The 19,720-nt window shown below is 40.7% G+C and overlaps 1 protein-coding gene across 3 annotated transcripts in view; it reads left to right on the forward strand.

Moving 5' to 3' along the window:
* The window catches only part of samd4a (sterile alpha motif domain containing 4A), a 50,693-nt gene that overhangs the window by 14,563 nt on the left and 16,410 nt on the right, over nt 1-19,720 (forward strand). For 2 of the 3 annotated variants that reach the window (XM_020099499.2, XM_069526399.1), the window contains exons 3-6: nt 12,020-12,619; nt 15,926-16,213; nt 17,941-18,050; nt 18,941-19,027. In XM_020099499.2, coding sequence (XP_019955058.2) covers nt 12,020-12,619; nt 15,926-16,213; nt 17,941-18,050; nt 18,941-19,027 — 1,085 coding nt within the window. The remainder of the gene's footprint in view (nt 1-12,019; nt 12,620-15,925; nt 16,214-17,940; nt 18,051-18,940; nt 19,028-19,720) is intronic. The other variant, XM_020099500.2, reaches the window with a different exon arrangement.

Genomic DNA, 19,720 nt, shown 5'->3' on the forward strand with positions numbered 1-19,720 from the left:
ATCACACAGTTTAAATAAACAAGCACCCAAGAGGGAAAGACCTCTGTGAAAGGAGATGAAGGCTGTGCTTTATATAATATATTATAATCTGACCAGGTGCCCCGAACGTGATGATGCAAGATGGCTATGAAAAGGGTTTTCTCTTCGTGTTCTGTAATGGGTCACAGCAACCTCGCTCCGTCTTTCTCTTTTTTTCTGCGATCAGACAGACAAGAGTGTCCTTGGTTCCTCGAGAGAAATTTTCCAGTTTCTGCAGATCCTTAAAAAGTATTTTTATCATCTTTTATTTCTTATTCATTGATCTAAAAGTAAAGTTCTTAGCTGATATCAAAAGTCTTAAAAATGTGGATACATGGGGAGTAAAATAGTTTTTTCTAACATTTGCAATTCAATGTCTCAAAGTGCTTCAGCATATTTGAAATGCATTTGTGAGAGCGTCTTGCATTACCGTGAACAAATAGCACTTGTTTTGTTTGTGGCTAGGATTCTCAGAGCAGGTTCTTTCTCTACATTTTGCTGATTAGTGGTAACATTGGGGAAATGCAACTTAAATGAAAATTCAACCAAGATTCAGTGGCATGGGTAAAACCACTACCAGGCAATGTACAGTATATGAGGCTCAGTGGTGGAATCCCACATGCTGAGAAACAGAAAACTGCCTAAGTCAACCGGCACCAGGTATTTCCCTGTTCTGTTCTACCCTCGTCTCTGAAATTGTTCTAGTGTTTCAAACGGAGTGGCATTTTAAAGAAGTCTTAAATCCAACCTACCTTAAGCTGTTGGATCCCTGGTTTTGCAGCCTGTAATATTTTCTATAGCGTCTCCTGGTTTCCATTATGAGAGAAGAATGTTGCGGCAGGAAAGTTTGGACCGAGCACTCGGGTTTGGATGATGACCAGTTAAAACAGTGGGGCTGCCCCCTGAATGTAGATTATTTTAATCATCAGTCTATGAGCCCCCAGTTCAAAGCTCATATCACCACGAGAGTCATCAGACGAACAGCAACTCAGGAATCTGAGATAACAGGAAATAAACCTTTACAAACATACTTTTATCAGAAAACTGTAAATGTAACTGTGCTTGAAACAAGGGGCAGTGCCCTGTTAGTCCCTCCTTTCTGCTCGCTGCTCCAGTGCTGAAATCTACTGAAGGTGGGATGTGGTGAAAAAGGTTTAATAGTAATAATAATATTAAAAAGACTGTTCGGCCTGGGTTCGTATATATATATGTATATGTATAAATAATAAATTTATAAGACGGGTATAGTGAATAGCAGAATTTCTTCTATAGCAAATTTTTAATGATCAGTTTTGTAATACAAACTTTAAGGTTGCTCTATTTATTACTCTGTCCTCCCCTTGAGTGGAATTGTTTCCAATAGTTGAGAGGTTCTTCCTGGGCCCATACCCCATCCTTTCACCAAGTCTTAATAAAATAGTTTGTTTAATTCATTTTTTGCGTAATCCTGTTGACAGGCGAACAGCAATGAAATCAGATTTCTCATTCGTCTGAGGATTAAGAAATCTGGTTGCAGCAGAAAATGGATTCACTCCATGTTAACACAAAACGGATGTGTGTCAGTCATGTTTGTTTAAAATGGGCCGTTTGTCCAAATATCCTGATCAGAGCAGCATGTGTCCATGAGATTTTCGTCCAGTGAGAGCAGTGTAAACCACTCGTTGACTGACTCCGTGACGGCTCGACCGGCTATTTCCTGTCACACCCTTCACCTGCCGGGCTCGTTGACTGACACTCTGATTATTTAGATGGACAGGGATAGATTTTCTCTCACTGCCCTCCTCTTCCTCTGTTTCACCACTCTCTTAGCAGAGCTGAGCCTTGTCCTAATATTAATCTTGAAATCTGAAGCTGACCTTTTAGAAAAGGCTAAACTTTACTTTTAGCCTGGACAGGAGTAAACAGCACTGCTCCTCCTCTGTCATGTGTCAGTAGGTCAGCCTGAGGTCAAGGTCAAGCTGACCCCCCCCCCCCCCCAACACTGTCTCCATCTCTGTCTTTCAAACTGTTTCTCTCTGATTACAAAGCAATTTCATTTACGTTTAAATTCATCCTCTTTTCGCTTTTACTCCCCTGAGTCTTTGTTTTTTTTCCTCCTCCTCGTGCATTTGCGATTGTCTCATCTTGTTTGTGTTTCAGTCTTCCCTCCTTCTCTTTTTCTTCCCCTCCAGTCAAAACCTGTTGACACCGGTGAACTTTCCAGTCCATCTTGCTATGTCTTGTATCTACCCCCTTCTTCCTCTCTCTCTCTCACTCTCTCTCTCTCTCATCCCCCACGAACTGGGCCCCTGAACTTGTGTTGGGGCCTGTGGGAGCCTGCCTACAGTTCTTGTCAGGACATGGTCTCTCTCTCTCTCTCTCTCTCTCTCTCTCTCTCTCTCTCTCTCTCTCTCTCTCTCTCTCTCTCTCTCTCTCTCTCTCTCTCTCTCTCTCTCTCTCTCTCTCTCTCTCTCTCTCTCTGGGTGTGGCGATGCAGCAGTATTAGATCATTCACATCATACATTTTGTGCACCACACCTCTTTTACTGTATATACACTCTCCCTCCTGCTCCCCACTTTTTCTTTCCTCATCTCCACTCTTTGTTCTCTTTTGCTTGTGTTCTTCTTCTTCATAAGTCTTTTTAACCAATAATATTGTTTTTTCTATTTCACCCTCTTTTACTCTTTCACTTGTTGTCAGTGATACATCTCGGTTTCCCATGTAACTCAGTTGCACAAGTATCAGAATTTGAAGGGCTGCAGCTACCAGCCATTTTCATTGTTGAACCATCTTTGGATAAAACTGTCCCTTGTCCCACTTATGACTACAGTCAGACATCCAAGGATGCTCAGTTTTCAGAGTCTTGTGTGACAATGAAAAGCAAAAAAAAAAAGTTTGAGAAGCTGAAACAGAGAAGTGTTACTATTGATTAAAAAATGACTGAAATTATTACTTGATTATAAGGGACAGCAGTGGGTAGAGTGCGTCGTCCACTAATTAGAAAAGTAATTTGATCCCCAGTTCCTCCAGTCTGCATGCCGAAGCGTTCTTGGGCAGGACACTGAACCCTTAAGCCTCTGACGGCTGTTCCGGAAGCACGTGAATGGTATGTGATAGAAAAAGAGCTGCGTATTTAACCGTTGCATGAATGGGTGAATGCAACTTGTAGAAAAAAAGCTTCACAATCTATTTACTATTAAAATAGCTGCAAATTAATTTTCTTTCATACAACTAATCAATTATTCGTTGGAGCTGTAAAATGTGTTTTATAATCCATATTGCCTCAATTTGCTGTATGATTAAAAACGTATCTGTTAGTTTTGGGAGTTTTTTTGCGTCATGGAGCAAATAACTTACTCAGGTTCTTGATGTTAAACTACTCCACCAATGTGCTAATTTCATCCAGAACATCCAGAACCAATATTATGACTTTTAAAGGTCCAGTGTGTAGAATTTAGTGAAATCTAGAGGTGAAATTTCATGTTGCAGCTGAACACTCCTCATTTCACCCTCCCCTTCCTATCATGAAAGAGAACCTGCGGTGAACTTCAGTTGTCATGAAAACTCAAAAGGTTTAAGTTTGTCCAGTTTGGACGACAGTTAAAAACATGGCGGCCTCCACAGAGAGGACCCCCCCTCCATGTAAATATAAAGTTTTTCCATTCTATGGTAAAGAAACAATTCATACAATTTATATGAAACATAGTGAAAACACCACTAGGATTATTTTAAATTAAATTTCTGCCAAAAATCCCTTTCACCTAAATCTTACACACTGAACCTTTAAAATCCTCATTCTTACATTTCACTATCTGCCACAAGAATTACCAGAGTCCTTTACCAGCTTTGAACAGCACATAGTGTTTGTTTTATTATACAGTATATCGCCCCTGCATGACTTTACCATTACTCCATATGAAACATTTGTGTGCTGCCATTTCTTTTATATTGACGGACAAGAATTCTGCCTTTTTGGTTTATTCTTTCTGGCCCGTGGTGATAAGGGACAACAGTGGTGTCAGTGTGCTGTAAACACAAATGTAGAGCTTTCCAGAGTGGAATTTATACATCATCTCCCTGCCATCGGCTGCTCTACCCAGCAACACCCTCACCTGAATGTTCCAGATAGTTTCCTTTTTGTTGTGAGTGTGAATCTTCTGCTGTGTTCTTCATATGTGAAAGACAAACTCCAGAAAACATTTGGGCCCAGACTTTCTGTCTGAAAATATCTAGAGAGACTTAATATGCCTGTGGAAAAAAACACACTAATACTGTCGGCATCACAGGTGTAATGTAGACAATGACTCATTCATGTGACATTTTGCCTGACCAGCATCTGATGCCAGTGTTTTGTGTAAACGACTGGAGATTGTCATATTATGGCTCATCATACAGTGTATGGTGTTAAATAGAGCCATAGTAGTGTGGGAATAGGAGTGGGGCTCCGTGTGTGTGTGTGTGTGTGTGTGTGTGTGTGTGTGTGTGTGTGTGTGTGTGTGTGTGTGTGTGTGTGTGTGTGTGTGTGTGTGTGTGTGTGTGTGTGTGTGTGCGCGTGTGCGTGTGGCTGTGGATCCGTTAGGAATCACTGCATTTTTCAGCAGCAGGCTCTGTGGTATGCCAGCACATTCCCCACTGCTGAGCTGGAGAATCCGCTCGGAAAAGCAGGAGCGGGAACTTTTCCTCTCTGCCCCCTCCCACTCCTCCTCACTCCACCCATCTACTACTCTGCCTTTCTTAACTTTGTTCTCCTCAAGTAACCTCCACTACCCCAACTCCTTTTTCTCCTTCGGCAAGCTCTTCTAAGTCCAAACTGTTTCCAAATTCCTTCCTCACACAGTGCGGTTCTTTGTCTCAACCGTGAAGTCTTGTTTTATGGAACTGCGTGAGTCTGAGCTGTGTAACTGTTTCGTAATGAGTCGGGTTAAAAAGTCAATTTCTGGATCTTTTCATGCAGGCGTCAATTCACCTTTAATCCCCTCTAATCTTTTCTTTCTCCATCTTTCTGTTGGGATGTTTTTCGACTCGCTCCTATGAGCCTCCTCGGCTGCTCCATTTCTAAATCAATCCCCCCTGCTCTGTTTATTGTCCGTCAGCTCTCTCTTGGTTGCTGTCCTCTGGTCGGTAAAGGGAACATGCTGCGTCGGACGTGGTGTTGAATCAACAACAGCTATAGCAAGTTGCCGGTGGTGGGACAAAGTGAGCCACCCTCATGTTTGTTTTGCTAACAGGAGAAGCCCAGGACAGGGGTTTAGAGGCTGCACAGTCACACATTCAGAAGCCTGTGAGTTTTTTCCAGGGACTAGATTCAGTTTGTACCACTTAACACCTCATCTATAGCTTCATCTTAACCAACAACTAAACCTAAACTTAAAAACCCATACTAGATGTATCTTAGTTATCTTCTAAACCTGGTTATAGTTGTGTTACTTTATACAAACATTTATTTAGGTGTAAGCTGGGTTCATACCCACCTTTTCACATGGTTCTGTTCACACATTCTGCTTTCAAACATGCACTGGAGTCTGGACATTTCCCTGAAATGTTCAGGAGTTGCTGTATGTGACAATGCAAATGTTAGTCAGTCGCTAAGGGCATTTTCTCTTTTTCTGCTGGCCCCTAGTAAAATCTTTGGAAAATGTCAGAGTGAGCTCATGTGAGAAGGCAGCAGGAAATTTGCAGGAACATTATGTGAATTGGCATGTTGATGACGCTGCGAACACTTGACAGACATGCAAGTACAGACAAAACAGATGCCATAGACAGACAAAGTATGCTCTTGAATCTTGGTCTTGGTCGGCTCATTTTACATGTGTATGGCTCCTTTTCTTCATCGTGAGATGTTCATATTCTTTCAGTTTTGTGTCCGTCACGTTAGAAATGTCACCAACAAGCCTGTTGGTTTTCCAGAAATTCAAAGTTACAGAAAATGTCTACAGCCTCCGACTCTGACATTTGTGTTCTCACATACAACCCCTTTGGAAAATGTCTGGACTTCAGTTCATGTCTGAAAGTGAAAAGTCTCTTTGTCTCTCCTCCCCTCACACACATACAATGATGGTGTGTCAATGTCGGCGTGATTGTGTCCCTTTGCTACCAATATGGTCTTATCTGTTGTGTGAGCTGCCTTGTTGTGGCTTTGTGTCCTGTTGACCTATCTATATTTAGAATGAGAGGAATCATGTGTCTAACAAACTGTCTCCACAAGAGTGTGTGCGTGTGTGTCCAGGGGGGTGAGCTTGTGTTTGCACATAACCAATGTGTAACAAATGAGCTAAAACAATCACATTGTTTCCGTCACTGTCTCCACCGTCACTTGTGTCTTGTGATCACAGCGTCGGATGTGAAGAGGACACACGCTGTATGCAGCTCAGAGTCAAACACTCTCATCATCTGCGGCTCTGAGCTTCCTGCTCCATGTTATGAGGGAACTCATATTACTCTGAGATGTGATTTGTATTAATTGGTTTCAGTGTATTTTTGTTGGTCTTCTTTATCTTTTTTAATCATTGGGCTTAAAACCTGAGAGAGGAGTGACGGAGCCACTGTTCCACTCCTGATTTGAATCCAGTGGTAATCCACCACGGTTGCAATTAGTGGAGTAAAATTTACTTTACAAAGAGACTTCTGTGTTTCAGTGAATGCGTAAGTCATGTGATACAAGACATTGATCTGGGGTTAAATTAAATATTAGATTTTTTCTGTCACTTCTCTTTTTTGAGAAGGAAATTGAATGTCCATTTTTCTTGATTTCTCAGAGATGGATTAATGGATCTTGATGGAAAAATAATCTGACATATTCAGGGAACTGATAAATATTAGTGTTATTTGATGCAGTATTTCATTTAAGGGGACGACTGAATGCCGTTCTAGATTGATTGTCAAGAAAGACTAGATTGTCTGAGTTGTATGTTTAATTTCATATAACATTTTTTTTAAATATTCATTTCACTTTATTTTCTTTGCTTATAAAATGTCTGATTTTACATAATTATAGTCCTATGATCATTAATAGTTTAAAGTTTCTCCAAAAGTCCACAGAGTACACAAAGATGGCTCATTTTGTTGACTCAGTCACATTACTCTGGGGTTTTCCAGGGATGTGGCTGTGTTCAGTAACATGTTCGAGCTCCAGTAAAATGTCTTATTTTGTCAAGTGAGGCTTTAATTTTCTTCTCTTAGACACCAGCATTCCCTTGAACTGACTTGTCGACTTGTGCTTCAGCTCTACGTCAGTTTTTCCCAGAATGAGGCTGAACAACGCTGAGAACAAGAGTGAACTTGTTGCCTTCAGCTGTGTGTTGAACACGAAGGTGGACAGTATTCTGTTGGTAAATAATGCTGAGCAAGATGTTTGACATTGTAGGAAAGAAGTGAGTCACACTCCTTTTTCAAAAATAAAATGGCTACTTGTCTTAAATGTTGCTCACAGACTTCTCTTTTGCAGAATTATTTTTCCAACTAACAGTACCAAACCCATGTGAAGCACATTGAGCTGCACTTCTTGAAAGGTGCTATACAATTTAAGTGTATTATTATTATTATTATTATATATTCAGCTTACCCAGATGAGTAAAGAAACCAGAAAACTTTCACATGTGAAAAGCTTGAACCAGTCATATTTCTTTAAAATTACTCTATATGATTCATTGTTGCTGAAAAGTTTTTGTTGATGAAATGTATCAATTGACGAACTGTCACATCCCTAATTGACAGTCATGAAGTCTGATGAAAGAAATGAGAAAGGCTTTTTATGAGTCATTTTAAGCATCTTAAGATGTTAAACATCAAAAACGGATTTGAGGACTTAATAAGATCATGAGGTGAATCTGCTTGTTTGCCAGTGGCTTTTCCCTATTTAACATTGGGAAATTAAAACCTGGATAGACACTGAATTTGATAAATATAGTGCTGGAGCTTTAAAGATTCCTACGAGCGGAGGTTTAGCTGATCAATCTGTGAATAAGGCTTGATTTGGAAACTAGGTTATAGAAGAACCAGTTGGAAAAACAGCAATGACTGGACAATAAATATGAACCCGTATGTACTTGTATGCTGCAAATATGACTTGGTAGAAGTAGTACCATTAAAAGGAAAATATGATCCACACTGGGGAGTGATCAGCTGAACCTGGGGAAACAATAACCCTGTATGAAGTGAAGTGAACGTGCCTGTTATGAGGCAGTGACGATTTCACTGGTCGACGTCATTCCTGGCTTTCTATTGGTCGGGGATTTTTGACAGAGTCATTTCACAAAAATCCAAGAGTGAAAGGCAGAAATCTGGGACCGGAAGCTTTGCGAGGACACATAAGCAGCCTCAGTGTGATGAGAAGAACTCAAACTGAAATACAGGACGTTTGTGCAGCAATGTTTTCTCGGAGTATGGAGCAGATTTGCCGAAATAATGCTTTCTTAAAGGCCCAGTGTGTAAGATTTAAGTGAAAGGGAACTATTGGCAGAAATTTAATGTAGAATAATTCTCATGATGTTTTCACTAGTTCATTTCATCTAAATTGTATGAATTGTAGTTTTCTTTACCCCAGAAAAGGTCCTTTATATTCAAATACTTTATATTGACATCGAGGGGACCCTCTCTACTGAGGCCGCTATGTTTTTTACATTAGTCCAGACTGGACAAACTAAACACCTTTTGAGTTTTAATGACAATTAAAGGCTACCACAGTTTCTTTTTCATGTTTGGAAGGAGAGGGTGAGTTGAGGGGTGTTCAGCTGCAACATGAAATTTCAACACTAGATATCACAAAATTCTACACACTGTACCTTCAAATGACTCAACGACTCTCTTGAATAAAGTTAGGAAAGAAGCTCCATGCTCGAAGAAGCAGGGCCTTGCTGAAAGCAGCACCATTGTCCTGGTGCCAGATAGGGTGTCGGAGGGCAGTGCCAGGGCAGGACGGCACAGGGAGTTCATCAGCAGACATTGTCCACAGCAGGGAAATGCTGTGTCAGCCCCCAACAAATGACTCTCTCTGTCTGAGGTTTCTGTGTTTGTGTTCGTCTGACTTTCTTTTTCACTGATTCTGCTCAATGATGCTAATGTGATTCATCAGTTCCCAGCATGCCCCTGTCTCTCGTCTTACATCGAGGAACAAATGGATCACTGAATACCTCACATTGATTTCTATTGTTTAGTCTCTTGTTGTTGTTGTTGTTGTTGTTGTTGTTTATGGGCCTTCATTTCAAGATGAAATGTTTTTTCACTTTGTTGAAAATCTGATCTGACAGAGCAAAGTTCCCAGGGAGCCTGAATCAAAAAATAACAAAGGAACAAAGTTGAAAAGGAGCTGTCGGTATCACAGCGTAAGGAGGAACGGCAACTCTGTATTTCCAGAGAACCCCCCCCCCTGTCGGTGCTGTAACCTCAGTTTAACCGCTCCTCCTTTTTTACTCCAGTTGGATGAGGTTAGCACTTTCCCTTGAGGCTCTGGGTGGGAGAGAAAGGAAAGAGTCTGACATGTGTGGGGAAACTTTCTCGTCCTGTCCACTTTGAATTTAATTAGATTTGTTGCATTGTGTGAATTAATGAACAGTGAATGGCCTCTTTGGTTGGGAATCTGCTGTGTTCTCTTGTAATTGTTCCTTTATTCCGACAGTTTCCTTGTTTATTCTTGCTGGTAATCTCTGGTCCATTAGTGCAATAGTTAGTGTATTCCCTACAGGTGACCTTTGACCTATGCTGCCTGAGACTACCGTGACCCCTCTTTGAGCAGTAAGAGATGCTGTGATGTTGTTTGTGGTGTGGCAAACTGCTACTGGCAAACTTCTTGACCTCTTAACCCTGGAGTAGGACTTCACTCAGCCTGAAGTAGCCTCCTGACCTCCACTTATTCAGTTTTCATACCTTTTTCTCACCTGAAATATTTTCTAACAGTATTAAATCAGAGAGGACAGACCTGGTTTCTGACACACACAGACACAGTAGATTTAAAATTTAAAATTAAACAATTTTTACTAGATTTTATTTCTGAGATCAAAAGGACTTCTAAACTATAGTTAGTAGGACTGACTCTGTCAATTCATCTTTTATTGTAGAAAAATCCCATTTTGTGTCCCAGTCTGTGTTAAAATGTAAGATAGTGATGTTTAAAGTGGATAGTGCACCACTTCTTTTTTTCTTTTTTTTAAATGTCAGTTTCTGAGTTGCGTATTAATGTTTTCCAGTCATATGGAAATAAATGAGTTTAAATCATGGAACAATTGTTGCTGTTCTTCGGATGGACCGAGGCTTGTCTCATTCATTGGAATGAAGGATTACATCATCCCTGGAGCCGAGTGGAGTAACTCCCTGGTTCACCTCTCACACTGCGCTCCCTCCCTCCATTTATTTTCTCCTCCTCCCACTATAAACCCCTTTTATACCAGTCTTTCCCCACCTCCTTTCTGCTTGTCACTCGGCTGGCTGCTGAACAGGTCTACCTCCATCACTTCATATTACCGATTAACCCATTAACATTAGCTGATCTGGATCTTTAAAAAGGAACTGAACTGAAACTTAGTTGGTAAAAAATCTGTTCTGTGAGAGAAACAAAAAGGATTTTAATTTGAAAACATGAAACTTGAAGCTGTAGGTTTTTGTGGTAAATATATTTAACAGCACTCTTAAAATATTGTTTATAGCTCAATATGTAAATGAATTGATCAAATAGGACAAAACATACATGTCCAAACTCAGGTATTGTCTTATGACCTGAAAAGTATTAAAACAACAAAAATAAAACGGGTATAGAAAACCATCTTATCTTTTTTAAATCTCTGTATAGTTATTAAAAAATTGAGTGGGTTGACAATAATATCTATATCTATATCTATATATACTTTATATCAGTAGAGCTCATACCTCCACCAAGTCCTGTCCTATGAAACCACATTTAAGTCGGAGAACGAAAGAAAGGCCCTTGTCACAATCATGATCCGTCCTAAAAGTAAATGGGTTCTTTCCCTGTCCATGTCCCATCCTTCTACAAAGTTTCATGGAAATTTAGTATTTTTAAAAGTATTTTTTGCGTAATCCTGTCAACACAAATCAGATAAGGGTTGAAAACATGACCTCCATGGCAGAGATAACTCCAGACACACCCATGCCACTGCTCTTCCTGTGAGTAAAATGATGCAGAAATGTGTAAGGGTGTAAATCTGTCACTTTTATGCTGTGAGCAGGTTTAAAGATGAATTATTTAATCCCTCAGTCCTGGTCGTCTCTCGTGGGATGAAATGAATGTGAACCTTGTTTGGAAGGCTTCTGTGTCTGTGGTCTTCAGTCTGTGCGTTCAGAGCTGCAGCTGTCCACTCGATGGGGCAGACAGAGCCGTACATCACCACAAAGTAGCCGGTGACGTTGGGGATATCTTTGGACAGAAGTGCACACACATGTATTTTCTTGTTTCGCATGTTTCAAATGTCAGATTTGGATACAAGATCCTCAGGGACAAGAATGGCTGCAGTGGTTAAACTTGCACGCATATCATCAACACATCTCCCGAGCAGGAAGGGAGGACGGCCTGCGTCCCGTTGCATCCTGTCTTAATATGCGTGGCTATCCAAAGCTGTTGCCCTGACCTGTTGATATGTATAGCCCTGGGCTCCTAACGGCCCACTGACTCAGGCAACAATAGAGCTCCACGACCTCTGGGTTATGTATAGAGCTGTACCATCAGCAGCAGTCTACAGAGAAAGAGCAAAATAGAAGGATGACAGTGCAGTGGGCCTGACATCATCTTGGTGTCTTATATTTTTAACTGCACATGTGTTCACTTATCTGCCTGACCCTCTATGAATTCGTCTTTGCCACCATCTTGAATGATGTGCAGTGGGATTCTCTATTTTGCTGAAAGCTCAAATTATCTCTGTTTAACAATATTCAGGTACAGTCATCCCATTATTGCGATTAGCTAACAATTTTATCCTTATTAATCCTAAAGTCACCCATATAACAGTTGTACACAACACAATTTTGATAAAAACTTGGTTTTATATGTTTCTTGTGTATTGTTCCCTCTGACAGGCGTGATCAGCCAGTGGCAAGGCGAGCCAAAGGAGCGTGTCATCTCGCTGGTCCTCACCCATCTCCCACTGCTGAAACCTGGCAATGTTGAAGCTAAAGGCGAGTACATGCGCCTGCTGCCTCACATCCTGGCCCACACCATCGAGCATGGCCACCACCTGGAGGAGTCTCGCCAGCTCCTGTCCTACGCCCTCATCCATCCTGCCACCTCCTTGGAAGACCGCGCTGAGCTGGCACTCTGGCTCAACCACCTGGAGGAAAGGGCTGCTGCCCGGGGAGACTCACTGGAGAGGCCTCCTCCTTCTGGGCCACACCACCACCACCATCACCAGTCCACACCACCATCCACCCTCACCTCACCAGGATCCTCGTCCTCCACTAACACCTCTTCATCGGGCAACCTGTACTCGCTGCATCACCACCAACGCTACGGCTCGGACGACCGCCTCAATGGTTGGCAGAGCTCCAGGGATTCGGTGCTGGGAGGAGGGTGGCACCAGCAGCAGCCGGGCTGTGAGAATGGGCACCTGCTTCTTTACCCATCATCCTCTGTGCCGTCAACCATAAACACAGTTGGAACCGGTGGAGGTGGAAACACCAGTAAGTGAAATCCCATCTATCCCGTGTCTCTTGTGTTCATGCTGTGATGCAATACACAGGATCAGCATGCATGGTTGGTTCTTCAGTAGTGGGCACACAGTCAAGCACCAGATAGTGTAATGAGTTGAATAATGTGATAGTGTTTGTTAAATTACTGCAGTGACCTTTACACAATCTACTGATATTCCCTTTTTTTTTAGAAAGCAACAGCATCTATGACTCTGGGCCACCACAGTATTTTATTTATAACTGCCTTATTATTACTAAACAATACACTTGTTTCCCTTACCCATACTTGAGGTGTCATGTGGATAGAGTGGTTGACACAGATGACAGTAGACTGATAAACATCCTGTTCTCCACTCAGGTCACTGCAGAATTATAGATGAGCCTTAAATTTAACTAGATCATCAAAGTTAGACATTAAGGGTTTTCACCAGATGCAAACATTCATCATCTGACTGAGCATCTGTGATTCTCCTGTAAATCAATCTTTACTGTTCTATACTGTTCCCTCATTAGGTTTTGAACTTGAAGATGGGATAGATCTTCCAAAATGTATTTGAAATTATGAAAAGAGATTTTTAACCGATCAAAACTAAAATGAAATACAAATGCCTCACTGCACATTAAGTAGAGCCAGATCGAGGCCGATTTCAACACTGATATTAGTATGTAAAACAAACACAAAAAATGTATATACATATATAGAAGGTATAACTTTTTAAGATGTTGTTATCAAATCTTTATGGTAAAGAAATGTAATTGATTGATACTTTACATTTTAAAAACTTTAAACTTTATTATTAATAACTGTAAATAAAAGGAACACACAAATACAACCACAAATAATCATTTTGAATTAGAAATATAAAAGTTGCACATCTTTTCTGCATGGTTTATTCTTTATAATTTCAGTGCATATCAGCAAACATAAATGTTGATACCGATAAGTGTATGAAGGGCTCATCAATATTTCGATTGATTGATTTTAATTAGCCCACTATTAATCGGTCGGGTTCAAACTTGAAGTGTGTATTTTGTCCATATCTCCTCCTGTCTATTTTCATTCCATCATCTTCAGTTCACACTGGACTGGACTGCTGCAGTGAAAATAGTAGAAAATTAGATGACCGATGTTGAATAATGATGTTAATATTATGAGTCTATAAAGACACTCTTAAGACACAAAGTACACTCCACACTTACCAAGCACACTAAATACACCCTGGGCACACTTAATACACTCAGTACACTGTAGTCAGACAACAACCTACAGAGCCACTACAGAGGCTGTATGAGGTGGGAGAAAACACAGCGAGGGCAGGGCTGTTGAAATTGAACATAACTATGGTCAGAGCAGGATATTTCCAGACAAGAATGCAAGGGCTCTGTGTTTTTTTTCCTGCGAGATGAAAGAAACAGCTGAGGGTTTATAAATAAAGACTCATTTAAAGCCCTGCTCGCCGCTCCAAGAAAGATCCTCTTGTAGTTTTGACTGCAAGCAGCTTCCCTGCCGCATGAAAAAACAGGACTTCACAACCGATAAACTAGAGTTACCCCATCCAGCCGCCAGTAGCCACCACACTGGTTGACACGGTGAGCAGATGCTTTTCTTAACTAATCCAAGTGTTTAATAATTGATTAGCAACCCGGGAGTGATGTGTAGATATTTACTGGTCTGAAAAAGTCAGAGGAAGATGATAAACTATGTTTGTTTTTAAAAAAATCTCAATGCTGTACTTAATTCCCGTTGCTCAGAGTAAGCCACCAATTCGTCCGGTCACCCTCTCTACACCCTGCTTCTCTGTGTCATGATGATGATGAAGATGATGATTGCAGGAGTATAATTGTCCCACCACATCAACCTGTGTGCCACCGATAGAACATCCGGACGACCTCCCCACCCATACCCTCAGTCCAAGCCACAGCAGGACATACCACCCATCCTTTCCCTTGTAAGGCAGCCTTTGTGGGAGACTGTATTTAGGGAAAATGGCTAATATTTAGGGACTGGAACTTGTAATGTTAGCTGGGCACCTATTTTAAACGGGGCCCATGAAGTCCTATACATAGCGCCAACAGTAAGAGGACCACATATAGGAGGAGAGAGACCAGAGTATTGGTGGCAGCTCAACCCGTCAGAGCGGCGACACAAAAAGCTCTTTGGCTTTTCATTCTGTTTACCTCCTTCCACTGGAAAAAACTGTGATGCTAGAGCCGCATATACTGGGTTAAAGACATTGGGACATGAGTATTGACAATGACTTTGCTTTGGCCCCATCAGGACCCCATTTTATATACATCCTGAGCAGCACTGATTTTTATGGTAATGGAGAAAGAAAAAGAAACGTTTATCACACAGATTTCTTAGCAGTGGATTTATTTATTTGCTGTTTGTACAAAACCATTGGAGAGAGTTCTACTTTATCCAAGAGGTGGTGTTTGGTATTTAGCTTTCGAGGTTGAGTATTTAAATCTACAAGCAAGTGAAGGCGAACCTTGTGTATTTCCTGTTTTGCAAACGCAGCCTCCTCCGTCCAGCTGCTTTAACTCACAAACAAATGCGTTACTATTTCACATCTGTGATACTTGAGCTCTGGAGATCTAAAGTTAGCCAGGGGATGAAAGAAAATGCAGAAATTTGACAATTATAGCTCTGTGCATCAAGAAGCACCGACTGATGCGTGGACGTAGAAGAAAATGAGTGTAAATCAAGTTTCTAAGACAAATCTTTGTCGTATTAATTTGAATCAACACTTTTCACGCTTGAAATGTCGGTGTCGGATGAGTTAGTATGCGGTTATAACTGACGAGGAGAACATTAAATTTATTGGCACAAAACATTTAATGCTTCAATGTATAAAATAGGTGAGTAATTAATCTTCCTCCATGTCAGACTCTGATTAAATATATGTATTAGATATGTGCTTTTAGACTTTTAACAGGAACTGTGAAATATTCCAGATGTGCATCTTATTTGGTTTATTATATCTATAATAAATGGTGCTAAAACATTTGATAGAATGTACTTTTCAGCATGTGAGGTGAGGGACAGGCAGATCAAATCATTACCATCAGTTAATAATGTGTTACTTTCATTAATAGTAATCCAGTATTTGAATGTATGCAGATATACTGTTTAGGAGAGATGAATTTTATTTGGGATAAAGGCTATCTTTAATCTTTACGTCAGTGTTGGTGTTATCATTTGAACAATATGTTTTTCAGCCATATGATTCCTACAGTCTTCGCCACGCTCTGTGTAACAGCCCGTACCTGACTCATATCGCCGTGTTCTTACAGTCCTGACGAGTGGAGGTGGCAGTCAGCAGCACAGTCCCCTGAAGCGCTCCGTGTCCCTAACGCCTCCCATGAGCGGCCCCAGCAACCAGCCTCTGGGCCACGTCTGGCTCTCCCAGGAGGACCTACGGACTGCCAGGGGCCCAGCCCCGGATCACGCGCCCCTCTCACCCCAGAGCAGCATTGCCTCCTCGGGAAGTGGAGGCAGTGAGCATCTGGAGGAGGCTGGTTTGGGAGGAGGTTCAGGTCTGCATCGCAGTTCCTTCCACGACGACGGCAGTGGCATGAGGGGTGAGTAAGAGAGACCGGTGTGATCAAACATTACTTTTCATATGAATAATAGAAAGCATAACTGTACCAGAGTCCGGTTCATACAGTATGAAATCTGAGATACATCACACAGGAGATGATACCGACTCTTTAAAGTTAATGACTGAAAGACTGACACATAATGGAAATGTGGATAAACACATCAGCTTTCAATAATCTGAAGTTTTAGTCTTAGATATGTGAAAATATCTAATAAGGGTAATTACGCTAATTCTGTTGTATTTTAAACAGGCCAGGGGAAAGATGAAGGCAGACAGTCCAGGTCCTGTTTTCAGTGTTTTTGAAACTGGTATTTCTTGCTGCATAGTGTTTGAAGTCACTGATGTAAGATTTATGAGGAATAGTTAACGTAGCTAACCTGTCCTGTAGTAACATTCTTCTCTATCAGACCTGAGTGATAGCAGAGACTTGACTAGTGCACTGGAGAAACCTACATGTCCGCCTGCTGCGTCTGTGTCTTAAAAGTATTCACTCGGAGGGTTTGTTAAGTTGTTGATCCAGTCGGAGCAGTTTGTCAGAGACCAGCACTGCTGACCCCGCTGACCTTACTCTGAGGCTATCACCGTCTACACAGGAGTTCAAACTATTATGTACTTCCTGTCTTTTTCTTTCACTGAGAAACAGGAAAGCAAAAGCAACATTTCTCACCAAAATCCCCAAGAGATAAAGCCGATGCTATCATTCATCTTTTAATTTCAGAGGAGAATGTTAACACCATTTTTCAATCGTTTGTCACTGCCAGAAAAAACTGGGTGTGAAGTATCTGATGATGGAATACGATCCTTGCATTATGTCACAGTGAACTGACTACGTGAATGTATCTGGGACAAATTATTTTTTTATTTCATTTCAAAACTGATTCCCATATGTTTTTGTGTCTTAAATCTGTTCGCTGTGTATAAATGTGTTTTTTGTTATCTCTCCCTGCTTGTATTTATATATGAAACTTTTTATTTCATTGCATCATCATTCATCTTGACCAGAACTCCCTGGCAGAAGAAATATTGTATCTCAATGGGACCTTTCTGGTTGAATAAAGGATAAATACATACAAAAAACTGTCTCATCGTGATCATGAAGTCTAGAGTTCTGCTTGTGTAACTGCTCTCCACATCGGGTGGTTTAGGTGGAGATGGAGGTAGAGATTCTGAAAGTGTGTCACAGTAGTGATTCCTCAAAAAACTAACTAATAACAAATCTTGTCAATAACAAAAATACTTTTTTACATTTACATTTGAAAATAAACTCAGTGTGTATTTGTTCTGTTTACTGTTATAAACCTGTTACCAACAAAACAACTGAAACAGCTTCACTCTAAACTACAAATTAATTCAAACATCACAGTGGGTCTTGTAATGTAATGTAATTTTTTCCTAACCTGTTAAACAGTGATATTAATGAAAATTCTCTTGTGCAAGATTATTTTATTTACATCAATACATTATTTTTTTCCTGTGTATGATATATTTGTATTGACAACAAAGATAAACAGTGTGGGTTGAACATTGACATCAGTCAATGAACTCAAGCATTTTTCAATGTTGTTTTTACCTGAAATTCAATTGTGAAAAAATGTAGCTCGTAAAAATCTAACGTACTTGTTTGTTTGTTTGTGTGTGTGTGTGTGTGTGTGTGTGTACGTGTGTACGTGTGTGCGCGTGTGCATCCTTGTGTTCTCTTCCCTACAGATGTCCCCTCGTGGCTGAAGAGTCTCCGTCTCCACAAATACGCCGCACTCTTTTCCACCATGACCTACGATGAGATGATGTCGTTGACTGAAGAGCAGCTGGAGGCGCAGGTTCATAAACACATAAATATACAAACTAACAAATAAACTTTATTTCAGTTCTCAATCAGTCTTGGAAAAATCACATTACAACACGACCTAGTTGTTACATTTCACTTTCTATTCAATTCACTGTCAAGTGACTAAAACAATTCATTGATAATTCAATATTTCATCTGAGGACTGGTCATTCTGGAGAACTGAAACAAGTCTCTTTATTTGTGTTGTATAAACTGTCCTCACAAGACTAGTTTTATCAAACTAATCAAAGTAATTGTGCAACTGGGTTTAGTCTGGTCAAGTTAAAAAGTTGATTGGGTTGAAATAAATGGGACAATAATTATCTGTTATTTAAAGATGCTTGGGAGACTATTCTGAAACAGAGGATACAGCTAAATTTAACACAGCTCAGTGGGAAGTTGTGTACTTCCTGCAGGTGCTTCTGAGTTTTTTCTGTGTCGGACTTAAACATAACAAAACCACGTTAAGACACGCTGACCTCCAACAAAAAGACGTTTCCTGTGTGACAAAGAATTCAATGTTCTGCTGCTGGTTTGATCTGTGTCTGGATTGTCATGTTCAGTTCTTCATGGGACATGTAAGAAGTCATATTAGAATAAATAGATGAAGTAAAACAAAAAAAGTCAATAAAAGGGGAGATATACATATAATAGTAAAAATATTAACGGTGGTGAATGGAATAAAGTTTGCAACACAGATGCAATTAAACAAATTAATAAAATAAAGTAATATCTGTTAACCGCACTTTATCTGAAGGTAGGCTAAAGTAGAGCAGTTTGAACTCAACTTAAAGAATTTCAACTACTGGTATCAGCCCCTTTAGATCAGTATCCTACCAATCGCCATGGGGATGTTTGACTCAAATCTCTTTCCTCCAACAGAAAGTTACTAAAGGAGCCAGACACAAGATTGTCATCAGCATTCAGAAGCTTAAAGAGCGACAGAACCTACTGCGCAGCCTGGAAAAGGTCAGTGACTGTCCATCATGACTCCTCCTCTTCCACTTATTGTCTTGCCCGACCTGGAATTAAATTAGTTTGGAAGCCGTCTTGTTATTGTTATTGGTGATTGAGCTTTTCTAACCTTAGCGGACACCACCTCTCTCTTCCAGTGTGTGAGAGAACGAGTGAGAAGAGCGGCCACTCTCAGTTGGTGTTATGTGTTTGAGATGGCAGCTAAGAGAACACCTAATCCAGGAAGGAGATTTTTAGGCTCTGAATTTAAACCCATCCACCCACGACCCCCTCCATTCAGTCATTGAAGCAAGACAATGGCGCTCAAGGGCACTCTACAGGAGGGACTTCTTGGCTCGGCTAAATTCAGGCTTAACCTTTTCACCAACGCTTCATTTTAAAGTTTGTTATTGCGGCATTTGTAGGGCTCGGGGAAACACAACACCTGTTGCTTTGTATTTGGGGTTTGCACAGACTCATGTATAGCGCTGCTCTGTGATGGGTGGGAGACACAGTGATACAGTTTAATGCAAGCGGACGCGAGTAGTGTTGGAAAACTAGACGTATGTATTTTTGGGATTATTTAAGTTTCTCTTCTATCACGTGGACAGAGATCCTTGCACATCTATTTGTCCGTCGCCCTTAATATTTAAGATGTAGGTCATAATCAACAGTTTCTTTTCTATGAATTCTAATAAAGTGACAATA

Source organism: Paralichthys olivaceus, chromosome 1 (genome assembly GCF_024713975.1).
Source record: "Paralichthys olivaceus isolate ysfri-2021 chromosome 1, ASM2471397v2, whole genome shotgun sequence".
In the NCBI taxonomy this organism is placed as follows: Eukaryota; Metazoa; Chordata; class Actinopteri; order Pleuronectiformes; family Paralichthyidae; genus Paralichthys; species Paralichthys olivaceus.